The sequence below is a fragment of the Corvus cornix genome, chromosome 1A (genome assembly GCF_000738735.6).
Source record: "Corvus cornix cornix isolate S_Up_H32 chromosome 1A, ASM73873v5, whole genome shotgun sequence".
NCBI lineage: Eukaryota > Metazoa > Chordata > Aves > Passeriformes > Corvidae > Corvus > Corvus cornix.
The window spans coordinates 39,923,476-39,949,905 of NC_047057.1; the positions used below are offsets into that span (position 1 = coordinate 39,923,476).

Sequence of the window (26,430 nt, forward strand, 5' to 3'; positions counted from 1 at the left end):
GATTTTCAGCTGCTGATGAAACTTTTCCATCTATTGGGCAATACAGCTGCCAAAAAATTATGAGAGGCAGGATGTGATATACAACTCATAGTCCCTATCCTCCACCTGCACAAAATCCAGGCTGTGCAGCACAGACCTCTTGGTTATGTTGCAGGCATCCATCTGTCAAGCAGGACTTTTTACAGAATTAGTGTCCTAGGCCAAATTAATCCCTGAGATAATTCCATTGTGTTTTGTCTAAGGAAATATCAATTACTGTGAACGGAAGGATGATCTCATGATGAAAGCAAATGAATGACTTGGAATCATGGCCAGGACCTCGGATAGATTCCTCTTCTGCTGTAAAATTCTCATATGATTTGGATAAACTGAAACAAATGCCAGTTGCCTTGATTTCCACCTATATAGAATTAGGTTAATTCTAATTTACTTCCAGAGCCATCTTTTAAGAATCTGTATTTCTTTGAGCTGTTTTGATAAAAAGAACTACAAAAAAGTCCAACCTAACAAAACCAAACCAAAAAAAACTCCAAAAACCAAAAATCCCAAACTGGTATATTGCTATTTTTATAAAGCATGAAAAAAACAGTAAGAGGCTCATGTTCTGGCAGATGACAAATAGACATATCTGCATTTAGTAAGTTTACACTGTCGACTTACTCTGAACAAGAAGGATTAAAAACTCTTTTTGATCTCTCTTTGAGCTATCTCAAAGGACACGGGAGATAAATATGCAGAGCAGATTAGGATTAGTCTAGAATGGAGTAATATTAAGAAAATAATCCTTGAAAATTCAGAAGAGACAAAAAATTACCTTTTCCTCTGTCACTGAGATATGCTCACCTATGAGTCATACAAATGCTCCTGCATGTTTTGTGCATAGAGGAAAGTTCCCTTTAACTATCTTTTTTTCTCTATAGAGAGAGTCTGCATAATTAGATTAGGTCAAGTTAAAAATGCACCGGTTTTCTCTCTCCCTCTCTCTTCCCCTCTCTCTCTCCAGCTCTGCAGCAATACTCTAGCTCCACTGACTGATCTAAAGTAGGAACTGGTGCCTCCCAGAAATGTACATCCTTAGGAAATGTGTTCAGTTAAAATGTCTTCCAAGTACTGATGGAAGTCCTGAGTGTGCTTGGTTTTCCTGCATCTGTTTATTTTTTATTGTCGTATTTCACATAGATTTTCATTAAATTTTACAGTTTTGGAGTTGCAATTTATTTTTACTTTGGCTGTCATTGCTGATATTATTATCATAACACTAGCAAAGGAAAAAACCAAGCAATTGCCTAGAGAAAGCAGAAATACTGGTGTCTTTGAGGATTAACATGATCTTGTTAGCATGAAAGGAAAACAACAGCTTGGACCCTAGCCCACAGAATCCAACAGCTTTACCTCTATGGATCAGTGAGTAATTGTGAAAGCAGCACTTGGCTAAAGCATTCTCTTCTACTCTACTTTCTCCACTTTTGATCAAGTAAAATGACTTTTTCCTTCCTTAGATAACACCAGTTTATTCTTAACAGCATGGGTGTTTCAAAATGCACCAAAGTTTACATTTCTGAGGTTTGTTAAACTACATCTTTGGGTGTCATTTGGATTGTTCAAAATTAGGCACAGTACGTTACGACATTTCTTTGATGGTATCTGAGCAAAAGAACTGGCAAAAAAATTAAAAATCCCACTTAATTATTCCTATAGTAACATTTAATATCCAGTTACCTCATTCTAATCAAAAAACCTAGCAGCTTTCAAGGGGTTAGCCTTTCTCTTCTCAGATGCTTTAAGGAAGTTGGCACAAATATTTTTTACAGGCTCCAGCAAATGAACCCAGTGTATAGAAATTGAAGTGTCTAATCTAATCTGTTGAGGGATCTGTACCACATGCATTACCCTGACATTTAAGGTCTCATAGTCAGTGACCGCTTAACCAAATCTGTCACTGTGACAGACATGTATTTCTACATGCTGTGCCACAACTTAATCTTTCAGGCACTGTTTAGGTGAAATATCTTGTAGCACAGTGACTCAGACCCCATAATGTCTTTAATGAAGAAATTTTCCAGCTGGTATTAAAACAGATCATTTTGATTGTCATATTTGCAATAAAGCAAAACAAAGTGAATTTGTCTACTGAGCTCTACACTGTAGATCAGCTGTTAGACTATATAACTCTAGTTATCTTTACAATTACTGTTATTATTATGTGTTATTACAACGCTACACCGCTTCCCTTTTCCCCAGTACCACAGCCTTTCTGGAGGTAAAGACTGTTTTTGAAATGTCTGCTTAGTGACAGATCTGAACTTCTAAATTACCTCTTCTGACACCTTCTGCTTCCTGTACATCACACTGTGAATCTGCTATGAGTCAGAATGTTGTCTGATATCTCTCAATGATATAGTAAAATATAATGCTGTTCATAACTACATGCATTTAATACTTTTAACTAACTGAGGAACAGAAGGAATTCTTTTATCATGATTTGATTTCTACCCTCTTGTTTTCTTTTGTGGTGTTGTTTGTTTAACGGGGTCAATAATTTTTATGTTCAATTTGCCTCCAGGTTTTTGCACCAGCTCTTTCTGTCTGCTGCCCCCAGCGTGGCCTGGTTTGTGGAGTCCCAGAGCTGACAGGTGGGGTGGTGCATGCACATATTGCCATCTATATCTTTCTACAGAGCGGGTTATCTCCACTGGAGACAGCTCTTGCCACTGGGAGGAAACTTGTCCTTTGTTTATACAGAGAAATGTCTCTGAGAGATCAGACTTTGTGGATTCTCATAGTGTAGCTAAATCTACTTGGACAAGCTGGTGGAGCCCTAATGCGACTTCCTGTCACCCTGGAGCACTTGGGATGTCCTGGGGAACAGGCACTCTCTACACAGTCTGCACACTTCATCCCACCCTTTCTTGACATTTGCTTTTATTAGACAGTGCCTGGCTTTGTTAAGCTTTTTTTCCTGGAGGATCAATTTTGTTTCTAAAGCTTTTCTGCCAGACCTCATCTACCCCAGTCAGTAGTCCTACCTCTTTGAAGAAAAAAATACATATGCTTTTGATGGATACCAAGAGGCTTCTGCCACTATGACTCAGCAGCAATTATACTGCTTTTTATGCAGAGTTTATTAGGATGTTCCAAAGAAGGAGCTGTACAAACCTAGTGCGTAAATTCAGCAATTCCACTGCAGCAAGAAGGACTAAGTCATGATGACTGGGATCTTGGCACTAGGTGCAGAAGCATATTGAAAATTGGTATTTGAAAGGAAGGATCACAGGTCTTCTGACAAAGAGTACCAGCTCTTTAAATTCTAGGTTACTATGTTCAGTGCTTCAGGCTGAAAAGTTTAATGCCAGATCAATGTGATCTGCTAATGGGTTCAATAAGGCCCCTCAAAGCTTTAATATTCTGAAAAAAAATGTACCCTCCCCCAATGTCTGCAATTACTGCCACTGATGGTGATAACACACTCCCTGAATCTAAGTAGAAGCAGCTGAGATGTTTGTGACACTTGGGGCAGACTTCCCAGGAGCACTTTAAGCATTGCATGAATAGAGGTCTTAGTGCACTTCATATATTTTGAGGTTGCAAAGAACAGCATTAAATAATCACATAGGGGAGAAAGAAAACTTGTTAAAAGCTCCCCAATTTATTAGACACAGCTTGATGAACAGACTCCCATTCTTCTGGGACAGCATGATGTGCCACTTGATGGAAATCATGAGGAAATAGTTACATAAAAGGGCTGGCTGGCGGTGAAAGGAGGGGAACGTTTTAAAAACTCTCTATAAAAAAGAAATAATCAGCCTGATGTACCCAAATTCTTTCCATAACTTCATGCCTCTATATCCCATGAATTCTGGTTTCAGTACATTATTCTCCACAGGTGGCTTTCCTTTCCAGTCTATTTATCTGTCCCACTCAAAGTGTGCATCTCCGGCTATACCCATCCCTCCTCTCATGGGCAGCAGTTGCGGGACTGTACTGCGGGAGCACCAGCTTGCAGCACTCTTTGCCTTGGGGTGTCTTTGTTTCCGACCCCCTCTGCCAAATTTCAGTGATTTTGCTTAACTGTAAGCTTAGCTAGGAGCTCCCCATGGATGTTTACATGATAGAGAAATAACAGGCTGTGGGCAAGTGTGGAGCCCCCTGCTCTGGCATTCCATCCCCAATGGTATGGCCCCTCTCTTTCCTACTAATTTGACCTATTCTGCTGAGTAAAAAAGAAGAAACGGGGGGGAAAGGGAAACAGAAAAACAAGGAAAATAACGATGGGAAAAGGAAGAAGAGAAAAGGGGAACAGAGAAAAAGGGAAAAGAAAGAAACTAAGAGAAAATAAAAATGTCAAGAAAGAAATAGCATCTGAAAAGAGCGAAAAACGACAGAAAGAAGACAGAAAGAAGACAGAAAGAAAGAAGTCGAAGAGAAAACAGAAAGGAGAAGGAAAACGGGGAAAGCAGGAAAGGGGAAGGAAAAGAAGCCCTGATTGTGCCCAGCTGGCAGCGGGACGCGGCCCAGCCCGAGCCGCCGGTGCCGGAGCGGGCGCGGGCGCGGGGCCGGCTCAGCAGCCGGGGCGCGGGGCGGGGCGCGGGGCGGGCGCGGAGGGGCGGCGCGGGGCGGGTCCGCACGCAGGCGCGGTGGGAGCCCGGGGCGCCCCACGCGGGCGCTCCCAGAGCCTCGGCGGCGGCGCCCGGCTCGGCAGCGAGGGGGGCGCGGGCCGGGAGCGGAGCTGCGGCAGCGCCGGGGCGTCGCGGGAGGAAGGCGGGAGCCGGAGCCGCGCCCCGCTCCGGTCTGCTGAGTCCCCCTCCGCTGAGCCCCACTCCGCTGAGCCCAGCTGCGCTCTCGCCGCCGACCGCCCCGCTGCCATGGGGTAGGGGCGGCGGAGCGGGGGGACGCCGTCAGGCTGTGGCCGCTGGCGGAGAGCGGAGCGGCGCCCCGCGGTGCCGGGCGGCGCGAGGGGCAGGCGCGGCGGGGCTGGGGCGGGAGGCCGGGCAGGGCAGGGGGCTGCCCCGGTGCGAGAGCGGCGGCGGCGGCAGGCGGAGAGATGATCGCGGAGTTGTTGAGCAGCGCCCTAGGGCTCGCCCTGTACCTTAACACCCTGAACGCCGACTTCTGCTACGATGACAGGTAGGGCGGGGAGCGGCGGGGCTGGGTGGGCGGGCGGGGGCTGCTCACCTGTTGGGAGCGGAGCTGAGCTTCGGCCGCCCCCCTCGTGGTGCCCGGGGCGGCGCCGGAGGGTCCCGGTGGCTCCTGGGCTCCGGGTGGCCGCGGCGGCACCCTCCGCTCCCGGGGCTTTGACAGCTCGGACTCGGTCCGCTCTAGCCCCGCGCAGCGAGAGGGGACCCGCCGTTCTAAATTGGCATGTTCTGGGTTATCCCTTATGCGCGGTGTCAGCGGGGCGCCGGCCGCCTCCCGTCCCGAGCCCCCGCGGGAAGTTGCTGTCCGCTGCCGGGCTGCGCTGGGCGGCCGCGGGGAGCGGAGCCCCGCCGGCGGGGAGCGACGCTGGGCTGGCTTGGGCTGCCCACCTGCTCCTCTCCTGGCTGTACCTGCCCGCCGGAGCTGCGAAAAGGCGCTGTTCTTAGTCAGGGGAAATTCCGATTTGTGCCTTTTCCGGTGACTTAATCTGATCGCATTTAAAACAGATGCATAATTATAATGTATTATTAGGGAGAACAGCACGCCTGGCTAAACTTATTAACCGTCCTGGGGTGATTCATGCTCCATTGGAATTAAACCATCCAAAAAGTGAGCCGGGATTGACTTCGACAGCGTTTCATCAGCCTCTCTCCTCTGTGGCCAGAGCCCGTCTGCCCCGGGGACGGGCGTGCAGGGGGCTCCGGCGGGCCCGGCCCCGTCCCGTCCCGGCAGTGTGGCTGGAATCCTGCGGGAGCCGGCAGCTGGCCACGCGTGCGGGGGTGCCTGTGTGGGAGCGAGGGAGGGACGGAGGAGTGCCCCTGGGCGGGTGTGTGAGCGGAGGATCTTACGGCGCGGCTCAGGTTCACGGTGCCGGCGAACTCTCTGAGCAGCTGTCAGGCAGGGTTGGTGCCTTGGAGCCTTTGGTGTGAGAGGAGGAACGCGAGGAAGCACGGTGAGGCGGGATGAGGGATGTGCCTGATCAGGAAGATGTTTGCTGGATGAGTTGAACTTCCCTGCACGCTGATGGGATGCGAAAGGGTCAAATGTGTCTTTGATTGGGCATTTGCCTTGGGAAATAACCTGCCTGTCCTGGAGTAATTAGTTACTAAACTTGGAATTTTCCTCCCTTAAGCGGTATTACAGTGCACCTGCCGTGTTTAAGATCTGTCACGGCTTCCAGAATACTCCCCCCTGTTTTCAAGGCTTGCTACTATTAAACCTATTATACTGGAGGCAAATGCCAAGTGTTAGTCCTGGTTTAGGTCTCCGGCTGGGAGCAGAGTTGGCTACATAATGTGGCAATTCAGGCTTCAACCCTCCAGGTCATTTACATGTACTTGAAGCCTTGTGAGCAATTAAATGGTTTTAGGTTTCTGTGAGTCTTCCAATTTTCTACAGTGATTTTTCTTAAACCTGTTTCAAAGTTTTGAAGCTTCGTTCGTAAACAATAAAGGAGAAAAGTCTGCTGTTGCCCTGAAATGTGAGGTCTGAGTTGGATCAACAGGAAGTAGTGAATATTTTGATACAGTGACGCTATTATAAACCCGCTTATTATAGTTAAGAACTGCAGGAGCTGTGGAATATTTACATAACACTACATAGCATATGTTGCAATGTTTGGGCAAAACTGGGTTGTTTAAGCACAAACTTAAAAGGCTGTCCTGCAGGCCAGTTCAAATGGGCTAGGCATAGAAAGCAGTATGAAGTACTTTCTGGTGCTGTTGATGTCGAGGTCAAGGTTACTCTTGGTCTTGCCTGAGTGTGCTTTAATGCGGTTAGAAAAAAGTGGTATTTGAGTGGCATCTCTGAAAGTGTGGAAAAGATAATCACACACTGATTTTGCCAGTACTAATCCCAGGCTGTTTAAAAGGTGTTCTAAAAGATGGCTTTGTTCATGTGTTTACCTCCTAACTAAATAAAGTACTTCTCATCATTGTAGCTAAGATTTAGGCATTGACTAGAGTGCTCTAAAAGCCACTTAATGGCATTTGTGTATGTGGGGGTCATCTAATTAGGATGTTTTTCAATTGTAGCACTGGAAGGGACAAGGCAGAAAGGGCTGTTTAATGCTAGTAATTGTTGAACTAGAAAGGGTTATCTATTCAGAGAGGCAGGCTCTCAGACCCAAAGTATTCTTTTAACTGTAATCACAGAATCTTGCTGCCCCACAGGGGTCGGCTTAAAATGTAACAGTAGAAAAGGAGGTCGATGCTGGAGCTGCAGGACACAGCCCTCCATGTGGAAGATGGATCATACTACTAACTTTAACTGAACTAAGACTGTGCATTTAAGCTGGGAACCAGCAATGTCTTGTTTTAGGAGGGCAGCATATTGCCATGGCTTTTTTTCTGCTTCCTTTGCCATTATATTGAAATTACATCAGACTCTTCTCTTTTTAATATAGTGATCAAACTTACTACATAAAGCGTGTCTGTAATTGCTATCTGTATTTTTTTATGTAGGTTGGGCAAGATTAAGTGGCATCATAAAACTTCTTATAGCAAAATCAATTTTCCAGTGGTAAAACTTAATATTTTAGCAGCAGCACAGCACCAAACTAAAGACTGTATGGACAGTGATATAATAGACTTGCTTGTAGTCTGGGTTTTGACTCTGTATCAAAAGATTCAATATTTTGTGTCCCACCCTTTACCCACTTAAACAGTCATGAAACAGCATGAATTTTAAGCCTGAGGAAGTTGAGTGAGCTTTTTATCATTAGTCTGCCTAACTTGTTTCTTTCAGGCTAAGCAGATATGTTGCACATAATCAGTGCAATCCTGATATTTTTGAGCAGTTGACTTCTTCATTATTTTGAATGAAAGTATCAGGTGTCAGTTTCTAGTCAGTTTCTAAAGACAAGAGCCAGTGTTGTTGGAGTTTTTTCTGGTTGTTTTTTTTTTTGTTCTGTAGATGTAGACCTAGAAAACACAAGCTTTTGCCACCCTGGTCCCTGCCACAGTAATTCTTACAGACAGCTGTGATATTTCCTAGTTAACGTGTGTAGATTATTACTGAGAGTTTCACCTCCCCGGCTCAAAATCTCTTTGTTCAGCTAGGAGCAAATAGATGTATTTTTTCCCCTCTTTTTACTTATTCATTTGAAGCTGAATGTGGCATGCAGTAACCCAAAACAAGAGATGAATGAGGAAAGAAGGGGGAAAATATTTAATGCCACAGTAGATCACATTTCTTGTTAATAAAGGTTTATTTATTGCTAAGCAAAATCGTCTTGAAACTGGTAACAGGGTAGAGAGAAATGCAATTTCCATTCCTTTAGATGTGTTAAAGATCTTGCTTGTTGCACTGTGTTAAATCCAGTTTCTTGCCAGATTAAGGGCGGCTAATCTTTGCACACACAGTTTGTATTTCATGCTAGTATCTACCAGTATTTCAGGAGGGAAACCCATTGCTGCAATTAGGCTTACACATGACTATTTTTGTCTTGCCATTTAAGCCCCACCAGCCCACCTGGCAATTTGACCTGCAGGTGCCTTACACTGAAGCTGTCGTCCTTCATGTGGCCTGTGCTGACTAAGACAGGTCACTGTCAGTTTATAGCTGGGCTGGGGAAGATTTAGTGCTCTGAGTATCTGAGGTCATGCATTTTTACAGTGAACATGGCAAAAACAACTCATCTGTTGTGCTGGTCCTTTCTTCTAAGTCTCAGAAGAAAGGCATATTTTAGGGAGAGTATGGTAGGAAGCTTTAACCTTGAGTGATGTATTGTCTCAGTGACACATTGACAAAATCGGTATTCTGGAAAATGTGTACAGATTTGTCTGTGTGGGGCTCTTCCATGAAATTTGGTAGCACAGGCTAACTTTCTCTAGCTTGCACTGCATTTTATTTAGCAAGCCTGAATGGGGCAGCCTTGCTGATGGTAGAAAATATCCATCAGCCCTGCTTCGAAGCCGCTGGGCAATATTCCAGGCTGCGTTGAAGAAATCCTGTTAAATGTTTTCACCCTGTAGTGTCAGACTTGCATCATTTAAAAACAGGCCGAGCCCATACACATTTGACAGTACCTCTGTTGGGTTTTCCACATGGGATTTAATCTAGCAAGTGACCCAAATACGTGCACTAGAAGAACAAGTGTAAGTACACTGGGGAAAATTACTTGCCATCTGTCTCCTTGATGTGTGTGTATATTTGATTATTAATTTACATCTATGATTTTTATGGCCCCTTTTTGTCGTCTTCTCAAATTTTCAGCTCCAAGTGCACCTCTCCAGTAGCTTTTAGTATCTCCAGTTTACAGGTAGCTGCAATCTTCTGAATTCTAGGAGTGAGTTTGGTGATGGGGAGACAGGGACTTGCGTGCTTTCTCTGTAGTGCTTTCCCTTTGTCCCCTCTGTTCCATCTTCTGCATGCTAATTTCAAAGCACCATAAAGATAATTTGTATATGAAACGTATTTCACATACAGATATATAAAGGAGCTTTAACATTTTCATAAAGGAATAAAGGCAACTTGGAGAAGATGCCTGAGTAACTTAGCCTGTGTAATAAAGGTTTATAGTTGAGTTTGTGTTGTATCTGAGTATTAACCGAGTGAACCAGTACCCGATTATCTAATAGGATGAACCCGGCACAATAATATTCTATTAGTACCAGTTCTTTTTTAAATGCTGAACATAACCTAAATATGTATTTGACTTTTCATTTAAAAATGGTTTCTACATAAAAAATTATGTTGAATGAAACACCTTGATCAACATGTGAAATCTTAGTTTCATCAAAATATAGGTGGGCGGTTTGTTTGGGTTTTTTTTTACATTTGAGATGCTGTAGTATAGAAATTTTAGAAAGCAAGAAAGAAATTATGTCCCCACAGGCTTTATTTTAAGTTTCTTGTTGCATATGTAGCACTAGCATAAAGCATGTAATTTCTGGTAGCTGGTTCAGAGAATAAATTCATCCCTGTTAGCAGACGGAGAATCTCCCTGAGTCACTGATGGGATGTGCCTCATCTGCAGGAAGTTCTTCCAGCACACAATGGAGTTACAAATTCAAATGATTGACTTTTTCCAACATCTCCCATATGTATTCCAGCTGCACTTTTGAATCCTTGAAGTTTGCCAGAGTGAAAGTCGCTGAAAAGGCTCAGAAGTATCTCATCTCAATTTGTTAACCATCTGATAGCTGCAAGAGTGATGAATTAGAGTTCCTTTGCTTCCCTCGTCTGGAAGTTTGCCCTTCCCTTGTTATTTGCTGCTAGTTTTTTTTTTTTAATTCTTTTTTTCTGTGAAGTTGACTGAATCAGACTTTGCTGTTTGTTTATGGAGTTTCTTTCTTTAGCTGAAATATTTGATGCTGAAACTGATGCAGGACTGCTGGCAACCCGTGGTGAGAGTTGCTCCAAATACACAGTTGGAGAAACAGACTAAATCTGAAGGTGGAGATGCTTAGTGTTATTGTTACTTATGTAAAGGTGAATCTGTTCTTTGGGCCAGTGTTTTATGTTAGATTTTTAAAAAAAATTATTTCTAAATATTTTATAGGCTTTATTCAGATTTTGGGTTAACTGTTTTTTTGTAAAAGAAACCTTTTTAAACTGTCCATTTCCTTCTCTGTTCTTTTAGCTAATTTTTGTCTGAAATGGTTGTTTAAAAGGTGGAAGCATTTTATCTGGAGACCTGAACCTTAAGCTGAAAGTTTTAAAATAAATTTTGGAATTTCTCTTGATTGTGAAAGCCTATTGTTTCTCTTTGGGCTTGACAGCCTTTGACTCCCTCCACTTTTCCACTTGGGGCGACTGATCATATAAACTCTCCTTATTTTCCTTTAGAGTGGGAGATTGTTCTGTGGGCAGGTTATTTAAGTCAGGATGGCAGTAGGATTTCATTTCACATCCACTAGATCAGGTTCTTATCCTGTCTCAGGATAGTCATCCAGACTTAAAATGTGTCATTTTTTGTGTGGGCAGTCCCTCCCTAGTAAGAGGGTGTAAATTTTGCAATTTCTTTCCCAGTTTTACCCTCTGCAGAGCTCCATACTAAACCATTTTTCCCCAAAGGCTAGCCTGTTGGTGAATGAAACTCAAAGAGTCAGAGGAAAGTGGTTTTTGGAATGACATCCTAAATATTACTTAACATGTCAACTCTACTGCTCAGTTTGTTACTTCAGGACAGTTGAAATATTTTGTGGACCTGTGAATGGCTTATGACAGATCTCCAAAGGCAGCAACATGCACTTGGCTCTGTCTTCAGAGGATGCTTCAGGCTAGCACAGGGTTGCTGCTGTTTGTGTATGACAGCTGATTGTGAAACAAAGAAACAAGCTGGGTCACTGTGGCAGCAGCCAAGGATCAAGTAATCTGTCAATCTCTGTTTTACTTCAAGGAAAAAGAAAATTGGTAAATCCAACTGTTTGAAACTGATAAAATTTTGTGGCCCAGCCTCTGTAACTGGGGAAGGTTCATCAATGACGCTTCACTGACCATTCCTGGCCTCATTAAGCTTCGAGAGGGAGAAAAAGTAAAAGTGACTTCCTTGAATACTAATCCTTGTGTTCCCTAGGACACTTTGAATTACTCTGTTAGCCTTCATTGTCCTAGTGGCTTCATGAGAAACTTTTTCAAGAATAGTGGCAGGTTTCAGTTGGAGATAAATAATACTTGTTTACTGTCTTCAAGTCCCTTGTTTCCTTTACCTCTTCATCTTTTTAATTGCTTTTTGTTTTATTGGAAATATTGTGCTTTCAGCATAAGATATTTTGTCTTATATGTCTTGATTATTTTGATTTTTTTTTTTGTCCAGTGGTTTATTTAAGTGACCCATATTAATGCTTCAAAAACTAAGAATCACTGTAATCTGTAAAACACTGTGGGTGTATATACTATCATTATAGTATGAGAATTCTATTGTATACTAAATTTGAGACTATGCCTTTTTTATCATCTTTCTTCCAACAGAGAGCTGGACAGGCTTGCTATTAGTCTGCCACAAAGGCTCCTTAATGTATTCGTGGGGGTCACTGTTGACTGCCTCAGATCATTTCCTTCTCTCCAGGATTTAAGCACATTGGCCTCAGCAGCGTTCCCAGTCCCAGCTGGCCCAGGAAGCCAGAGACTGACAGATAACACGGATTTTCTAGATGATGGTACAAACCATTGTTTCTAGATGACTGGACTGGTCTGTGGAATCCCCTATTACTCACCAACTTGTCAGTAGACCCAGAAAGCCCTGCCCTGACCTCTGACCTGGACTTCAAGGGAGGACAGGTTTTTCTGAATTTAGCATCCTGTGTCCAGGATGGGTGTTTCTGAACTTAGTGTTACTCTAGGCTATTTTGCTAATGAGAGGCTTGTATGATTTTTAGCTCCTACGTGTTTTAGTCAGCTAGTCCAATTCACATTCAGGGGAACAACGCAGTAATTGGTAGCAGAACTCCTGCTGTAAAGTCTCTGCCAGTGCCTGGATGCTATTTTCATGCAGCTTGGTAATTTGCGTACTTAAATCCTAAAAAAGGACTTGAACTCTTGAAGCAGGGTTACTATTCAGTGACCAGAATTGTAATGGAAACATACCTGCTCAACAGCAGCCTGAGCCCTTCTGCGGTCTCTGTCCAGTCTTCTCACCTCTGTGGCTTTTTACATGCAGCAGTTAATAATTGATGCTGGGCCCAGGAACCAGACTCTAGTGTGCCACTTGCCCATCATTGCTGTAGAAGACCTACACCCAGTGCTTAGGTGGCAAACCAGTCTCTGAACACTCTCAAATACCTAACTAAAAGATACACCACAAATGTTTATCTGCAGCCTCAAGTTAGAGACAGTATTTCATTTCAACAGTGTTTCCAATTGCTTGGCTACCTTCTCTAAGTGTTACTTGAGTTAACTGCTTGTCTAAGATTTTTCTCTCCCACTGATAAAAGGGAACGTAGCTCAAAGTTGGATGGCTCTGTGAATCAGGTACTTTTATTTAGGAGGTGGTGCCTGGCTAAGTGCATGGGCTTCCAATGTCATGATGCATCAGGAGTGCCTTTGCAATATCCAGCCTCCAATTTCTCTGCAGGAATATTTCTCAGCTGATGCTTTTAAAAATAGTTTTTATGTTTTCTCAGCAACTATTGAAGCTGATAATGGTTATTTACTTTGTTATTAAAAAATCCACCATGGAGTTCCAGTATAATGAATAAAGCACTAAGAGATATTCTTCTACTGAAAATAGTCTCCTGAAGCTTATGTTTGGAGCAGTTTTAAGGTGACATAATTACTTAGTGGGGGGAGGAGGAAAAACCCCGGAGTCACTGGATGTTGTCCGTTACAAAGATCTTTAAGAATTAAGGAAAATTAAAACCTGTCTGTACGTAGGGGTCAGCCAAGCCCTTTATTGTGGAATATCACGGTTAAAACCAAGCCCTGAAATCCAGCCAACCAGCGTGAAACTGCTTTTGTCAAAATGCCCCTTGATATGTCTTCATCAAGATTCCAACAGGAGATTTAAGACTTCAGGAGGATGCCAGGTTGTGTATAGAAAAGGTTGGTGTGCTGAAGTTGCCTCTACAAGGTAGGCAGAGGAGGTTTGTTCCATTGTCATTTAAATTGTAAATATTCAGTGTGTGGCTGGTGTTGGAACCATGTGTGTTGCAGTAATTCCTGAGCCTGCATTTTTGCCCAGGGTGTTTCCCAGAGGTGTTTTGTGGCATGCTCAGAGTTAAACCTTCTGTAAGTGATGCTGTGAGTTGTCAAATTGAAGTTCTTTACTACATTAATGCCTATAAATGTGACAGGCTTTTAGTAGACACTTTGCATTGAAACATGCAATTCATTGGATTATAAAGTAATAACCAATGTCTTGGAGGCAAATTGGGGAGAACTGGAATTCTTAATCCAGGATAACTTGATTTTTCTTTTTTCACAAATGTCTGATTTGTTTCAGGTCTCTCACATGAAATCATGAAGTGGGAATTAATTTCAAAAGTTTGCCACTTCTGTGACTTTAACTTTGGTTTCTCCAAGTCTTTTGTGTGTGTGTACAGTTTGATATTGTTTTCAGAGTGTGTGGACCTTTTAAAAGATGTGGGAGGATCTTGCTGCCCAGTGTGCAAAGCAGCATATTAAATAATACACTTAGAAATCTTCCTTTTGAAGCACACAGTGCCTGTGCCTTTATAGGCTGTTTAGTAGTTTCTCCTCTGCAGACTGATCTTGTTGTTACTTTTGGTCTTTATGTGATATTGTAGCACTGTGGAAACACTGGAATGTTCTTAGTTTCATTTTATAGCCTGTCAACTTTCCTGGGTCAGAATCAGTTATGTTTGGCTGGCTCTTTTGTTTGAGGGGACTTGTACTGGACTGCATTGAGAAGAGGATTAGGTCCAGTTGGAAATTCAGATGAGATGCCTGCAGTCGCTTCCTGGCCATTAGAGTAACTTTCCTAAGTTTCCTATTTCCAAAAAAATTGTGGATTTCTCTTACTGAAGTGGAAGGAACCCATGCTGTGTTGTAGCTGTTGTTCTGTAGGTTATGAACTTTCTGCTATATACTCTTCTTTTCATGCTTCATATGCTTTTTAAAAATACATTTTTTTCTTTTAAAATAAAAATAGATTTGAAGGAACACTGTGCCTTGTTTTATCCTCTCATTTCCAACAGTTATGTGAAGGTGCTGTCATGTCTTCTCTTGCATTTGATACTGTATTTATTTGATATTACTACTTAGAGTGGCAACAGTGTTGATTGTTTTAATATAAGATAAAACAAGAAGATGAATAAATTAGACTCACATTTGAGGCAGGATCTTAACAAGCCTTATTTTGTGTGTTGCACATCAGCACTCTAGATGCCACTAAAATGGGAAGAATATTTATGTCCTGGATTAAGCCTCTCTGTATTGGCCCATCTGACCTTGTTGGTGCCAGAATTTAGTTGGTGAACCATCTTGGGCACCTCTCTGAAAGGATTCCTGAAGCTTGGTTTGGAAGTTTGACTTGTGAGTCTCTAGCACAGTTGCTCCCATTCTGCCATCCTTTCTTTGGCTTTCCAGGCCTCCTTCCAGCACCCATACCGAAAAGAAACACTGTACAGTTCCTGGGAAGATAATTCTAGGTATGGTATGCATCTCTCTATGTATTTCGTTACTGCAAAATCTTGAATTATAGCAAGAATTTCCTTGTAATAAATTCCATGAATTTTCGGTATATGTGTTTCATTTTCTTAAAACAAACCGTTTCAGTTGCACTTGAAGAAACTTTTAAAGGTTGTTTTGTTTGTGGGGGTTGTTTTCTTTTTTTTGAGAAAGGAAAGAGGGTTGCTCTGGCAAAATTAGCATTTTTTGCAGAAGAAAAGTTTCCTTTTCTGACTAATTATTTGTAATTAAACTTCTGCTCTCTTACATTTTTATAATTAAAGGAGAAGAAAACTTAGGCTTTTTAAATCACTTTGATCTGAATTAAGGTTCCAGTGCCAAAAATATAATTTAAATGCTGCATGGTTGTATAAATAAAGCCTGCTGAAAGAAAAAGTTCTAAGAGAATAATGAAAAAGTTGAACCAATTAAAATGGCATTTTTGTGTCTAGCAGCTCTTATTTTGTAGCACAAACAGTTCTTTATAGCTTCTTTGTAACACCAGTGTACTTGAATAAATTTTCTATTTTTGTGAAAAGATGTAGTTATATGTTCTATTCAATTTCACAGTACATTGTTCATCTCTTGCATGTACATCACTTGGCTTGTTAAAAATGTTAGTATTTCTCTTTAATACACATTGTGCTTCTGGAGAGTTCGCAAAATGCACTTTTATCCAGAAGACGAAAGACTTAAGGATGGGGAAAGGCCACAAAGAAAATGGTTCCTCACATTGTTGCACTCATGGTAAAAAAGCCAAGCCCAAGCTGGATCACCTGGAGTTCTGTCTGTGCTGCTGTTTGCTGCCAGGTGCATTCCTGCTCTGCCTGACTGTTGAAAGCAGCTCCTGGTATGGAGATGGTTGTGGTGATGTGGCTTATGGATAATGGCTGGCAGGTGAAGCCTCAGATGGGTGCCTGCTCCACCTGAATGAGCCTGGGGCTCTGTGTCAGGATGGGCCCTGAGTGATGGTGCAAGTCACTACATCTCTTACTGCTTCGCTTCTTCCCTCCTTGTTCTTGCTCAGTATGTGATGGCAAACTTGGGGCAGCTGAAGCCGCATCTTTGGTAGGTCTGTTGTGCTGGATGGTTCCGTGTGGCTCAAGCCTTCATAAGGGTGCCTGGCTATTCTGAAATGATGACTTGGGCTTTAAGAAAGGAACTTGTTTTGTGTACTTTCCCCCAGAACTGTGAGCTGTCTAGATGCTGCTTAGGCAGGGTAGTTTTCATTTCTCTGGAGTGTGTTTTGCTGTAGCAGTGTACTTGCTTTAATTAAAAGGCTGGAGAAGTTGTGGAGAGTCTCCTTCTCTGGAGGTAATCAAAACCCACCTGGACACAATCCTGTGCAACCTCCTCCAGGTGAACCTGCTTTATTTAGATGGAGTGGGGTGGGTCTTGCACTAAATATCCTCCAGAGGTCCCTCTCAAAAGTAGTAATTATATGAATGTTTAAATTATTTTTAGATTTTATAAATCTGTTTTGTTTAATGTTGAATGAGTAGATTTGTATGTGTTCCAAGTAGAACCTGGGATTACCCTGATGGAGTTGAGTAACTGGAGTTTCATGCCTGACTGATACAGGTTAAAAGCAAAAGGAAGGATTGAATGTCCAGTGACCAAGGAAGTTAGTTGGTCCTCTGGAATTTAGAGCATGCTTCTAGCATGTGACAAAAGAAAATAGGATATTAATGAAAAAGGTGATGTTTATATGTTAACAAAACTGATCTACTAAAGTACTACAGTAAACCTGTGAGAATTTTCAGGAAACTTTTCTCCTCTAGGGGACAGTCAGCTCTTTCTTCCACTTTTTTCCTAAATGTTCTGTTTTCAATCAATATGAACAATCCTGTCCGAGAACAATTAAAGGCCACCTCATTTAGGGGCTGTGCAAGTGTGTGGTGAGGAAAGGATCCCACAAAGAAGAAAGGCGTTAAGGAATACTGGCTTTCACCAATTTGTGTGCCACATACCTAGTCTGCTAGCTTGCAATACTAATAATTATTACCATTTGGTATTTTACTCTTGAAAAATGATGAAAATACTGACTGATATAGGAATACCTGTAGCGTTTTGTCCATGTATCACTAAGATAAGTGTTAACCCTCTTGTAATTCTGAGCTGTTGACTTGATGTGCATGGAAATAAACTAGCTTTTCAGGAAAAAAGGTTTGCTGCTCTTTGCAGCTCTAGATCTTGGGGCTGCTTGATGATAGTCTTGGAGAAGAAGGCTTCTCTAAGCAGTCAGTTTGGGTAGTACAGATGTACAGGTACCATGGTGATGAGTATCATACGTGTCTTGAAAGGCTCTGATGCAGTAGCTTGGCACAAAATACCACCCTGTTAGGCACAGTTTCTAGGAACACATGCTGGGTGTGATATTTCAATCTACCAATTTGGCTCTGTGCTTGGTTTGTTCTGAACACCTTGCAGACTGAAATTTGTACATTTTGTTGAGGTTCTCTGTGTTGTAGCTTATTGTAGGCAGGAAGTTTCAGTTTGTGTTCGCACTATGCTTGCTAATTGTAAATGATGTGAAAGAGCACAGGAGTTTATTTTATAGCAAGAAGATTTAAAACTCAGTTTCTTCCTACTGAATCCTAATGTTAGGGTACTGTTTTCTTAAGTAAAATGACTCTAAAGCATAAAAATAAAGAACTAAGACACAGGTAAATTTAAGTATGGGAAACATTACAGGATTCCAGAATAAAGAGTTATTTTATTACTACCTGTCCCTCAGTCTTTCTGTAAATATTTAAGGAATAATATAAGTGATGTGGGTGAGAATTTTCAGTAATGAGTGTGGTTGAAATAATTTATCATTTTTTTTCCTGCTTGTCTTGTGTAATTGAAAAAATTCTGCTCCAAAATACAAATTGCACTGGATCTTAGTGTGGGCAAGGATATAAGGACATCTGGTCTTTGTGTAGCATAGTGGGAGTGATGGCTGAAGGTTTTTGCTTGAATAAGGGCACTGAGAGCACTTTATTTTGCATACTTCTTTCAAGATAAGAAATCATGGGGAAACATCTGTGTGTAGAGTACGGAAATGTATGATGTTGTACTTTATATGCTGCTGTATGCTGTATTAGTGGAGAGTATTTGTTTTCCATCCTCATTTTTCTTGGACTGAAATCCTATATAGAAGTGCATGAGGTAGTAGAGAATGGTCCTGTTAAGGAATAGTAGATACCGTGATAATTCTAAGCATGAATCTGAAACTGTACCAGTTAGTCCTTTGCCAAGAGTAAGTGAGCACACTTGCAGAGTAAGTGCTCAAGGAAGACTTGCTTGTTATGCTGTATTATGTGTTGTAAAATGCAAAAGAACCCTTTTCGTAACAGGATGGTTGCATTTAATATGCATACTTAATTGCACATATAACTATATATATAGCTATATATATACACACACAAAAGACACAGTTTTTCATCCCATTTATACTGGCATGCTATCTTATGTCTGTACCAGCAGTACAGGTCGTGGATAAAGTGAAGGGCTGGACCCTGCAATCGGTGACTCTTCCAACAGAGTGGTTAAATTATTATCCAATTATGCCCTTGGGAGTTTCTGAGCTTATAAATATAGTAAGCAGTATGGTAATCAGAAAAAGCAAAATGGTTTTTTTGTGTTTAGTGAGTCCTTATTTCTTTAGTCATTGTTCTGAATTTCATCAGGAACTGCTAAATTCTTACTTTCTGCAGCAAAGGATCTCTTCTGACTTTGCAGTATTTGGGTTTCCTTTTTTTCTGCTGAAGGTTAGAAGTCAGCTATTTGGGTCATCTTACTATCCATGTGTTAAAATAAAACTAAATGAGGAAGCAAATGCAGAGATTATATTTCAGGTGTTGCTTCAGGAACTGACTAAACCTTGATTTAATTGAATTCAATTTAGATTGGTTGAATATTGCTGCTGTTCTAATTAAAGGAAGAGAACTGCAGCTTACTAATCTGTTTTTCTTGTACCTGCCTAAAATTTATTCTTTTTTGAAGTACAAATGAACAAGTGAATTCTTCAGCTGAGCAAAGTCAGTGTTTGTGCCTAGACAATTATGCATTAACTATTTCTTGCTTACTGGCATGGAAAAAATGAGCAGATTAGACAGGATGGATATCCTGCTTAGTAATATTCAAAAAGAAGGATAAATATAACCTAATAATCTGCTTTAGTGATGATCTGTTTATTTTGTCCTAACTTAGTTAAAATCAAAAGAAAGGCAAATAATTTTGTAGGTTGGATGTGCTAGTAAGAGATAAAATGGCTGCGGATGCTTTGGCTTTGCAGTTGGGACTTCAGTTTTACAAACACTTGGACATGTGTTCAGCTTTTCAGATGTAAATAGTCCCATTAGATGAAATCTGGGTCTAAATGGAATCGATGGTAAAACCTATGGCAATTTAAATAAGGCTAGAATTTCATGAATGAGTTCAGTGAGACTAGCTGTATACATAAAGCCTAACACATGGCTGAGTGTTTGCAGGATAGAGGGCCTGCAAGGATACAAGGCTAAGACCCTTGTGACACAGTTCGAAGTCTGACCTGTCTTGCTGCTGAATGATGAAGAGACACAGTGAGGAAGTAGGTGACCAGTTTGTGCATAAACAAATTCAGTATATAAAACATCATAAATAACTACAATTCATAAAATGCTTGGTTGGTCCTAAATAATGAAGCAATGAAAGTATTTATGGGATGTCCTTGTAATATATTTTTATTTTATATTTTTGGCATAAATACATGAAAGTATCATTATCGTGTTTCATTATTCAGAAGAACTTAATAGCAGGACACTTTCTTTTGGAAGAGGGGAGGTAAAATAGAAATTACAGGGCAGCCTCCCCCCCCTCCAACTTGTCCTTTCAGTTGTAGGAGTCATGCAACATTCGATAATTGTGTCAACTCTTTTAATTATCATGTATATTAACTACTTAATTTTACATCACACTTGGTAAAGAAACGCTGTGGGTATTACCATAATTGTGATGGTTCTCACCATCTGAGGCTCTCCCCTCCAGATGTTTCACCAGTTTGCAAATTTGATTTGGAGCTGCATGTGCAGCAAAACAACTGTTATATACACTAGCAGATCTGTCTCTCTTTGTGCAGAGCATCTTTGCAGAGCCTAGTTTCACGTTTCTTGGTGAGAAATATTATTGAATGACTGCCCTCTTAGAATCCTGTGAGATTTAGATAAGTGCAGTTTTCCGGGTTTTTGAGGGAGTCCTAATTTACATTTCATAACACACACAAAGCAATTAGCATGAAGTCTTAAGGCAGCTTGACAGTCCTTTGTGCCTATGGAAACAGTTACAAAGTAGTGCATGTGCAGATAATGTTATCAGGTGCCCTTTGTGCGTGCTCACTTGTTTTACCTGGGGCATACTAAAAAGCTGCAGTCTAATTCTCATTTAAACTCAACCTGCTCTATTGTATGATGAACTTGCATAAAGAGAGAAATGTTGAGGTCTTACGAAAATAATAGGTACTGTTCATTGTTCTGAGTGACCTCATTTTGTCACACTAAGGCTGTTTTTTCTCTGTGTGCATGGCTTTAAATGCCAGTGATGGGAGGAACATGACCTCCTAGGTGAGGTGAGATTCAGGCTGCAAAGCTTCTTTCTGTCTTTGCTCTCTCTCTCTCCTCATAGGTGGGTGTAGAACCTTGTCTCTTCTCCAAGTTGGAGACTAATAGTGCCTATGTGTTTGGAAAATGGAGAAGAAGATCCCAGCTGCATTGTCCTGTTGATTGTGCAATCCAGTCCAGCTGTTGCTGGGGAATAGAGAGGGGAGACTTGGTGTAGTGGGCAAGAAGGCAAAGAAGTAAAGCAGCAAGACGGTAGAAGGTTTGACACTGGTACCAAGCTCTTTGGCTGTTGTGCGCAGATGACTGGGGTAAATACTTCTGTACTTCTTACTCAGTCTTTGTTGATTTTTTTTTTTTTAAGGTTTAAGGCATTTTTGTTTCAGTCTGATAAGATACTGATGCAATTTCGTTCAATTCAGTTGCTTTATCCAGCTGTGGAGGGAGCAATGCCTTAGGGTGCTTTCATGAACTCTTGAGAAGAGATTTTCTGCCCTGAGGAGTTTTGGACTGAAAGGTAGGAGAAGAGCAGCACATGGAAAAGAGGCAGTGTATGCATAGTGGTCCTGTGTCTTAGAGTGGTGTTTGCAGGTACAAGAGCCATCTAAACATTATGGTGTCAAATAGGGGAGGTCCGAAGAAAGGAAAAGGCAAAGCAGAAGACATAGGAGAAGGGTGAAATGAGATATAGACCTTGTTGGCACTTAAGTGAGTGAGATGCAAAAGATCCAAACCCAGTACACAAGCTGAAAGAAAAATCTCTCAGAGTATGAATGCTGCTGCTGCCTTTGCTGAGAGACATTGTCCCTGGGCTTTGGCAATCTCAGCTGTTTCTGTTGTAGCAAGCCAGGCTGGCTCAAACTGCTTAAGCCTGTTTGCTTGATGGGAACAAACCTAAGATCGATTACACCATCAGCATGGTCATCAGGTCTGAAGGGATGAGTGTTACTAAAGTAAATGAGGGTAAGCAATCAGTGCAGATAATCTGGTTGGAGGGTACCAGGGAAGCCTGTCCAGAGAGGTCTCTGGGGATTTCACTCCTGCCTTTCATGGGTTTTCAGCTTGCTCTTCTAACCTGTTCTCTCTGTCTCCCTGGGTGGTTTTTCTCCTCTCATGTTTCCTATAATGGAAAGCTGTTAAGTCATATACAGAAAACAGATGCTGGAACCAAAGGAAGAGAAGTGAGCAATGACTTACTTAATAGATTTAGGCCCATTCAAGAAGAAAGACACAATATGGCCTAAAAAAGAGAGAAATTGTTTGGAAAAGGAAAATGGATAAAACAATGTGACTGAAAACAGAGACTTGGGTGATGCTGTGCAAAAACTAGATGGCTGCAGAAGCTACAGTTTTGTGATTGCCTTGTTTGGCTGTTCCTCACACTAATTCCTAGTTTGGGACAGACGGTGATGATGCGGAGTGCTGCTGCTTTAAACTGGCCCTTGCCAAGGCTGCTGTGTGGCTAATGAAGCACGGGGCTTTAACCTCGTCTTGGCAATAGCGGTTTGGATGGAAGTACAAGCTGAACTATCATCAGAGACAAGGCTATTTTTAGGGCTATGTGTATGAAGAAATAGTTGATATAAAGTTACAGAAACTCTTGAAAACTGGCCCTGTGCCTTGTGCTTTGAATATTTTATACTAAAGAAGTTTTCAAATCCTTCTCAACATGAGAACTGACTGTGAGTGTCAATCATAGCACTGCATGTGGTAGTTGTTTATTACCCCACTTTTAGATTAAATGTTACAAATTAAACAAGTATTCTTTTCCATGTTTGCTTAGATTATTGTTATAGAAGACACACATATTTAATTCCAGGTAGATAGGCTTTTCTCTTTCTTTCTGGACTTACTCTTCTTTCCTACCATGTCTTAGCTTCAAGGACAAAGGAAAACTTAATTTTTACATTAAAGAAGAAATTATTTGTAAAGACACATTATACTCCCAGGCTTCCAAGACTTCTGGTCTGAAACTGGAAATGTAGCCACAACTAATGTATTCAGAGACCAACTCAGTGTGGCGTTTTACTGAAATGTTTGGTGAATGCTCTCAAAAGCAATGAGTGAAGCTTTAAAAGTTTTCTTGTAGTTTCCTATATACTGCCTGACTTTTAATGCTGGCATAATCTAGGTAAAAATGCATTATATAATTAGACCTATCAATTTACCATGAAAAACAGAACAGCGATAGTGTTCCCCATCCCCAGTAGCTTGTTCATGTATCTCCCTCTCTCATCTTAAACCAGGAAGAAAACACTGAGATTTTCACATTGTTGCCATTTTGTTTTTTTTAATATACCATTTTATTAGGTAAGGGGAATGCTCTAGAAGTGCTAATGGTTATGGCCTGTGTTCATCTTTAGCTGATACAGCATTTCTTATAATGCGTCTGTATTCTGTGGGATTGGCTTGGTACCTAGTGGCAGAACTGGTCTGTGTGTGGTGTGGGAGCAGCGTGCTTGCACAGGCGAGCCAGTAGCAACTGCAGAGAAAGTCTTCTTGCACCCTGGAAGTGCTGCTTCCACCCAAGCTGTTGGTCAAGGTAATGCTATGAAAACAATTAAAGTGCTAGGTAGATAATGGCAAAATTCAGAAGGCAATAATAAGACCTATTATATGTAAAAGTAAAAAAAAAAAAAAATTATAGTGAGCATTCAGGAATGCTAGTACTTTGCGTAATGATTTCATCACGTGATTTGGTTAACTATCTTAAGTTTGTGTGGCAATAATATTCTATTTTCAAGGTGATTAAGTTGGAGTTTTGAAGACTCTTTAAATATGAGGAACAACTGCAATCTCTGTCCGACCTAAGAAAGGACTAAAAGCAGGAAATCATCCAGGGTGACATATGGGCAGTGCATACTCTTGATTTCCTCTGAGATCTAAATATACTCAGAGTCTGAGCTGAAACAGCATCGTTTGTGTGCTTCAGTGTTAATCTGAGTTATATGCTAGAGTTATACCTCTGTCTTCAGGGCAGATGTAGCCAGAAAACTGAGATGGAGACCAGGACCAGACTTAGTCAATAAATGGCTTATCTGCAATATGAGTGGTTCAGAAGAATATGCTATATAATTTCCAATTTATTATCACAACATGAGTTCTGAAGCAGTCTGATCCTTCTAGAGTTGCGTCCTTGCTATTTGAGAGACTAGAGAAATAGAAGCTGTTCTAGCCCTAAAAAGGTTGTTGTTCAGACCCCTACTCTGGAACAAAAGCCCCCACCCAAAACCAACATACTTCCTATCTACCCCTGCCCATTTTTTATTTTACTTAGTAGGATTGCTTTTATAAACCTAAACATTGGTATGGCTGTCTTATTTTTTTAACAATATAAAAATCTCAGAGATTTTGCTCATGTTTTATTTCTGATTACTTCATGCTGTGGGTATTGATGAGATAATAAAAATCTGTATCTGGAGCATTGTTGTGGGGGAAGCAATTTGTGTGCCATGTTTCTCATCAACCATAATTAAAGCATTGACTATTACAATCAAAATTAATTGTGTTTAATAGAGGATTGCTGTACCTTTTTTTCTTTTTGGTTATGTATCCAAATCATACACTCGTAACTTCCCTTTCATGTTTCAGAAAGCTTTTGGAAAAGTCTGTTGTCCTCTTTCAGTGTAACTATCTCTAGGAGAGAAGGGATTCAGTATTTCCTGAAGGTAGTTATATTTCTTAAATCATTGAATCAAAATGCAATGGTTAATGTTAATAAATATTTACTTTGGTTTTAAGCTTGGAATCATCAGCAGTGCCACAAGCTAATCTGTGAATTTGCCTGAGGTGGTGATGTGAGCCTTCAGAGTGTTATATTTGAAGTTGCACTCATCCATTGATTAACTGAATAAAAATTGCATCTTTAACGAAGACCAGCGTATAGCTTTGTTTAGGTAAATAATTCTATGCATATTTTTCAGTAGTGTTTTACAAATTTTTTTCCCTTTTAATTGTTTTAACATGACTTTCTTCTGTGTGTTGGGTTTGTTTATTTTTTCTCTTTTTTTTATCTTTAGGGAAGCTCATTTTCAATATCAAGCAAAACCCAAATCCTATCAGAAAAAAAACGTTGGGAATAAAAGCAATTTCATATCATCATAGACCATGAACTGTGAAAGTGATACAAGCTCAACTAATCTTCTCACAAGTCAATATTAAATTTGTTCTGTCTCCTGGTTTTTGTGATGTTGTGTTTGTTTCTTTTTAAATTGTTATTTTTTTATTGTTGTCATTTGCTTTGTCTGTGTTCACTTATTCTTTTCTACCTCACTCTTACACTTCCCGTGGGCCAAGGATAAACCTGCTTGGAGCTTGTACATGTCTTGTCTTGCAGGAAAAAAGCATCTTCAGTGATGGGTTGAATTCTTTAAATGTCGTTACTCTCTTCTTTAAACCTGATATTTTTGTTGATTCTTATAATTCATGTAACCTGCTGCCTCTCACTTTTGTAAGTATTTGGTCAGGATGAGTGTCAGTGTTGATGTTGGTGAATACAGGTAATGGTGTCTCTTCTATATTACATGAAGTCCTTGAACACTATGAGATCATAAAATAGAAAAATGGTAGGAAACCACTGTGCTTATGTAAAATGTGTTCTACTCATCAATTTTGCTCATGAGCTGCAGTACATACTCTGGGACACCTTTGCCAGCAGAGCAGATAGGTGAGAGTCTTCCCCTTGTCAAGGGTCAGGGCCCCCTTTAGATCTGGAGCATCGGGAGTCTGGAGGATGTGCTGGTTTCCAAGAGTGTTTGCTGCAGAACTGGTGTGTCAGCCTCACTTAAAGCCTTTGGCTTTTCCTTCCCTGCCTGCTTTGCTCGGATAATCCTGCAGCAGCTGTCGGAGTTTCCCTTTGATTCCTCTGGCTTCAGCAAAGCTGCAGGGACACTAGAAACCTAGCCCTGACCCCTGCTGAGCTGGTGGAGATAAGAGCAACATCATCCTTATTGAACCTGTGTACCATTGCCCTATTTCAGCTCGGAGAATGGTCAAAATAAAATCCCTGATTTGATTTCCAAGGATGAGTGACCGGCAGTCCTCCCCCCATCGCTGGTCCCCCAGTGATGCCAGCTGCATGTGCCCTGTCCCCAGTGCCCCTGTGGGTAGGGTGTGGAGTAGTCATGTGGTGTCAGCAGTTCCCTGTGATTGAATCCCTGCTTGTGACATCTAGAGGGAAAAAGTGGGTGTTTGTAGATCAGGTTATACTCAATTTTGATTGAGACCTGCCTGCTGTCTGTTGTTGTGATCCAGTGCAAAAAGTGTTGTCAGTGCATGTCAGGATGGGGGGGGAGCTGCTTGCTAGGCAGCAAGAGATCAAAAACACAGAGCTGCCAAGTTGGTCCTGTTGTATTTGGTATTTGTGAGGCTCAGTGGAACCACACATCCCTTATTTTAGATGATGTCCCACTGTCCCTGAAAAAATGTCTCTTAAAAGTTTTCCTCTTACTATTTATAATGCTTGCTTCAGCATGCATTTGTGAACTAACTGTACTCAGGAAGGGTGCTCTGCCGTTGATTCCGTTCTTTTCCTGCAAAGCATCCCCACTGTTTTGGAAATGGCTTAATATATAATCTGCAGTGTGAGGAGGCTGGCAGTGAGAAGGGTAGGTGATTAAATAATTCCATAAATACTGATAGACAGTTT

The 26,430-nt window shown here is 41.2% G+C and overlaps 1 protein-coding gene across 1 annotated transcript in view; it reads left to right on the forward strand.

Annotated features, from left to right (window-relative positions):
• Nucleotides 1-4,983: 4,983 nt before the first annotated feature.
• The window catches only part of TMTC2 (transmembrane O-mannosyltransferase targeting cadherins 2), a 235,776-nt gene continuing 214,329 nt past the window's right edge, over nt 4,984-26,430 (forward strand). The window contains exon 1 of the mRNA XM_039571159.1: nt 4,984-5,124. Coding sequence (XP_039427093.1) covers nt 5,042-5,124 — 83 coding nt within the window. The 5' untranslated portion in view covers nt 4,984-5,041. The remainder of the gene's footprint in view (nt 5,125-26,430) is intronic.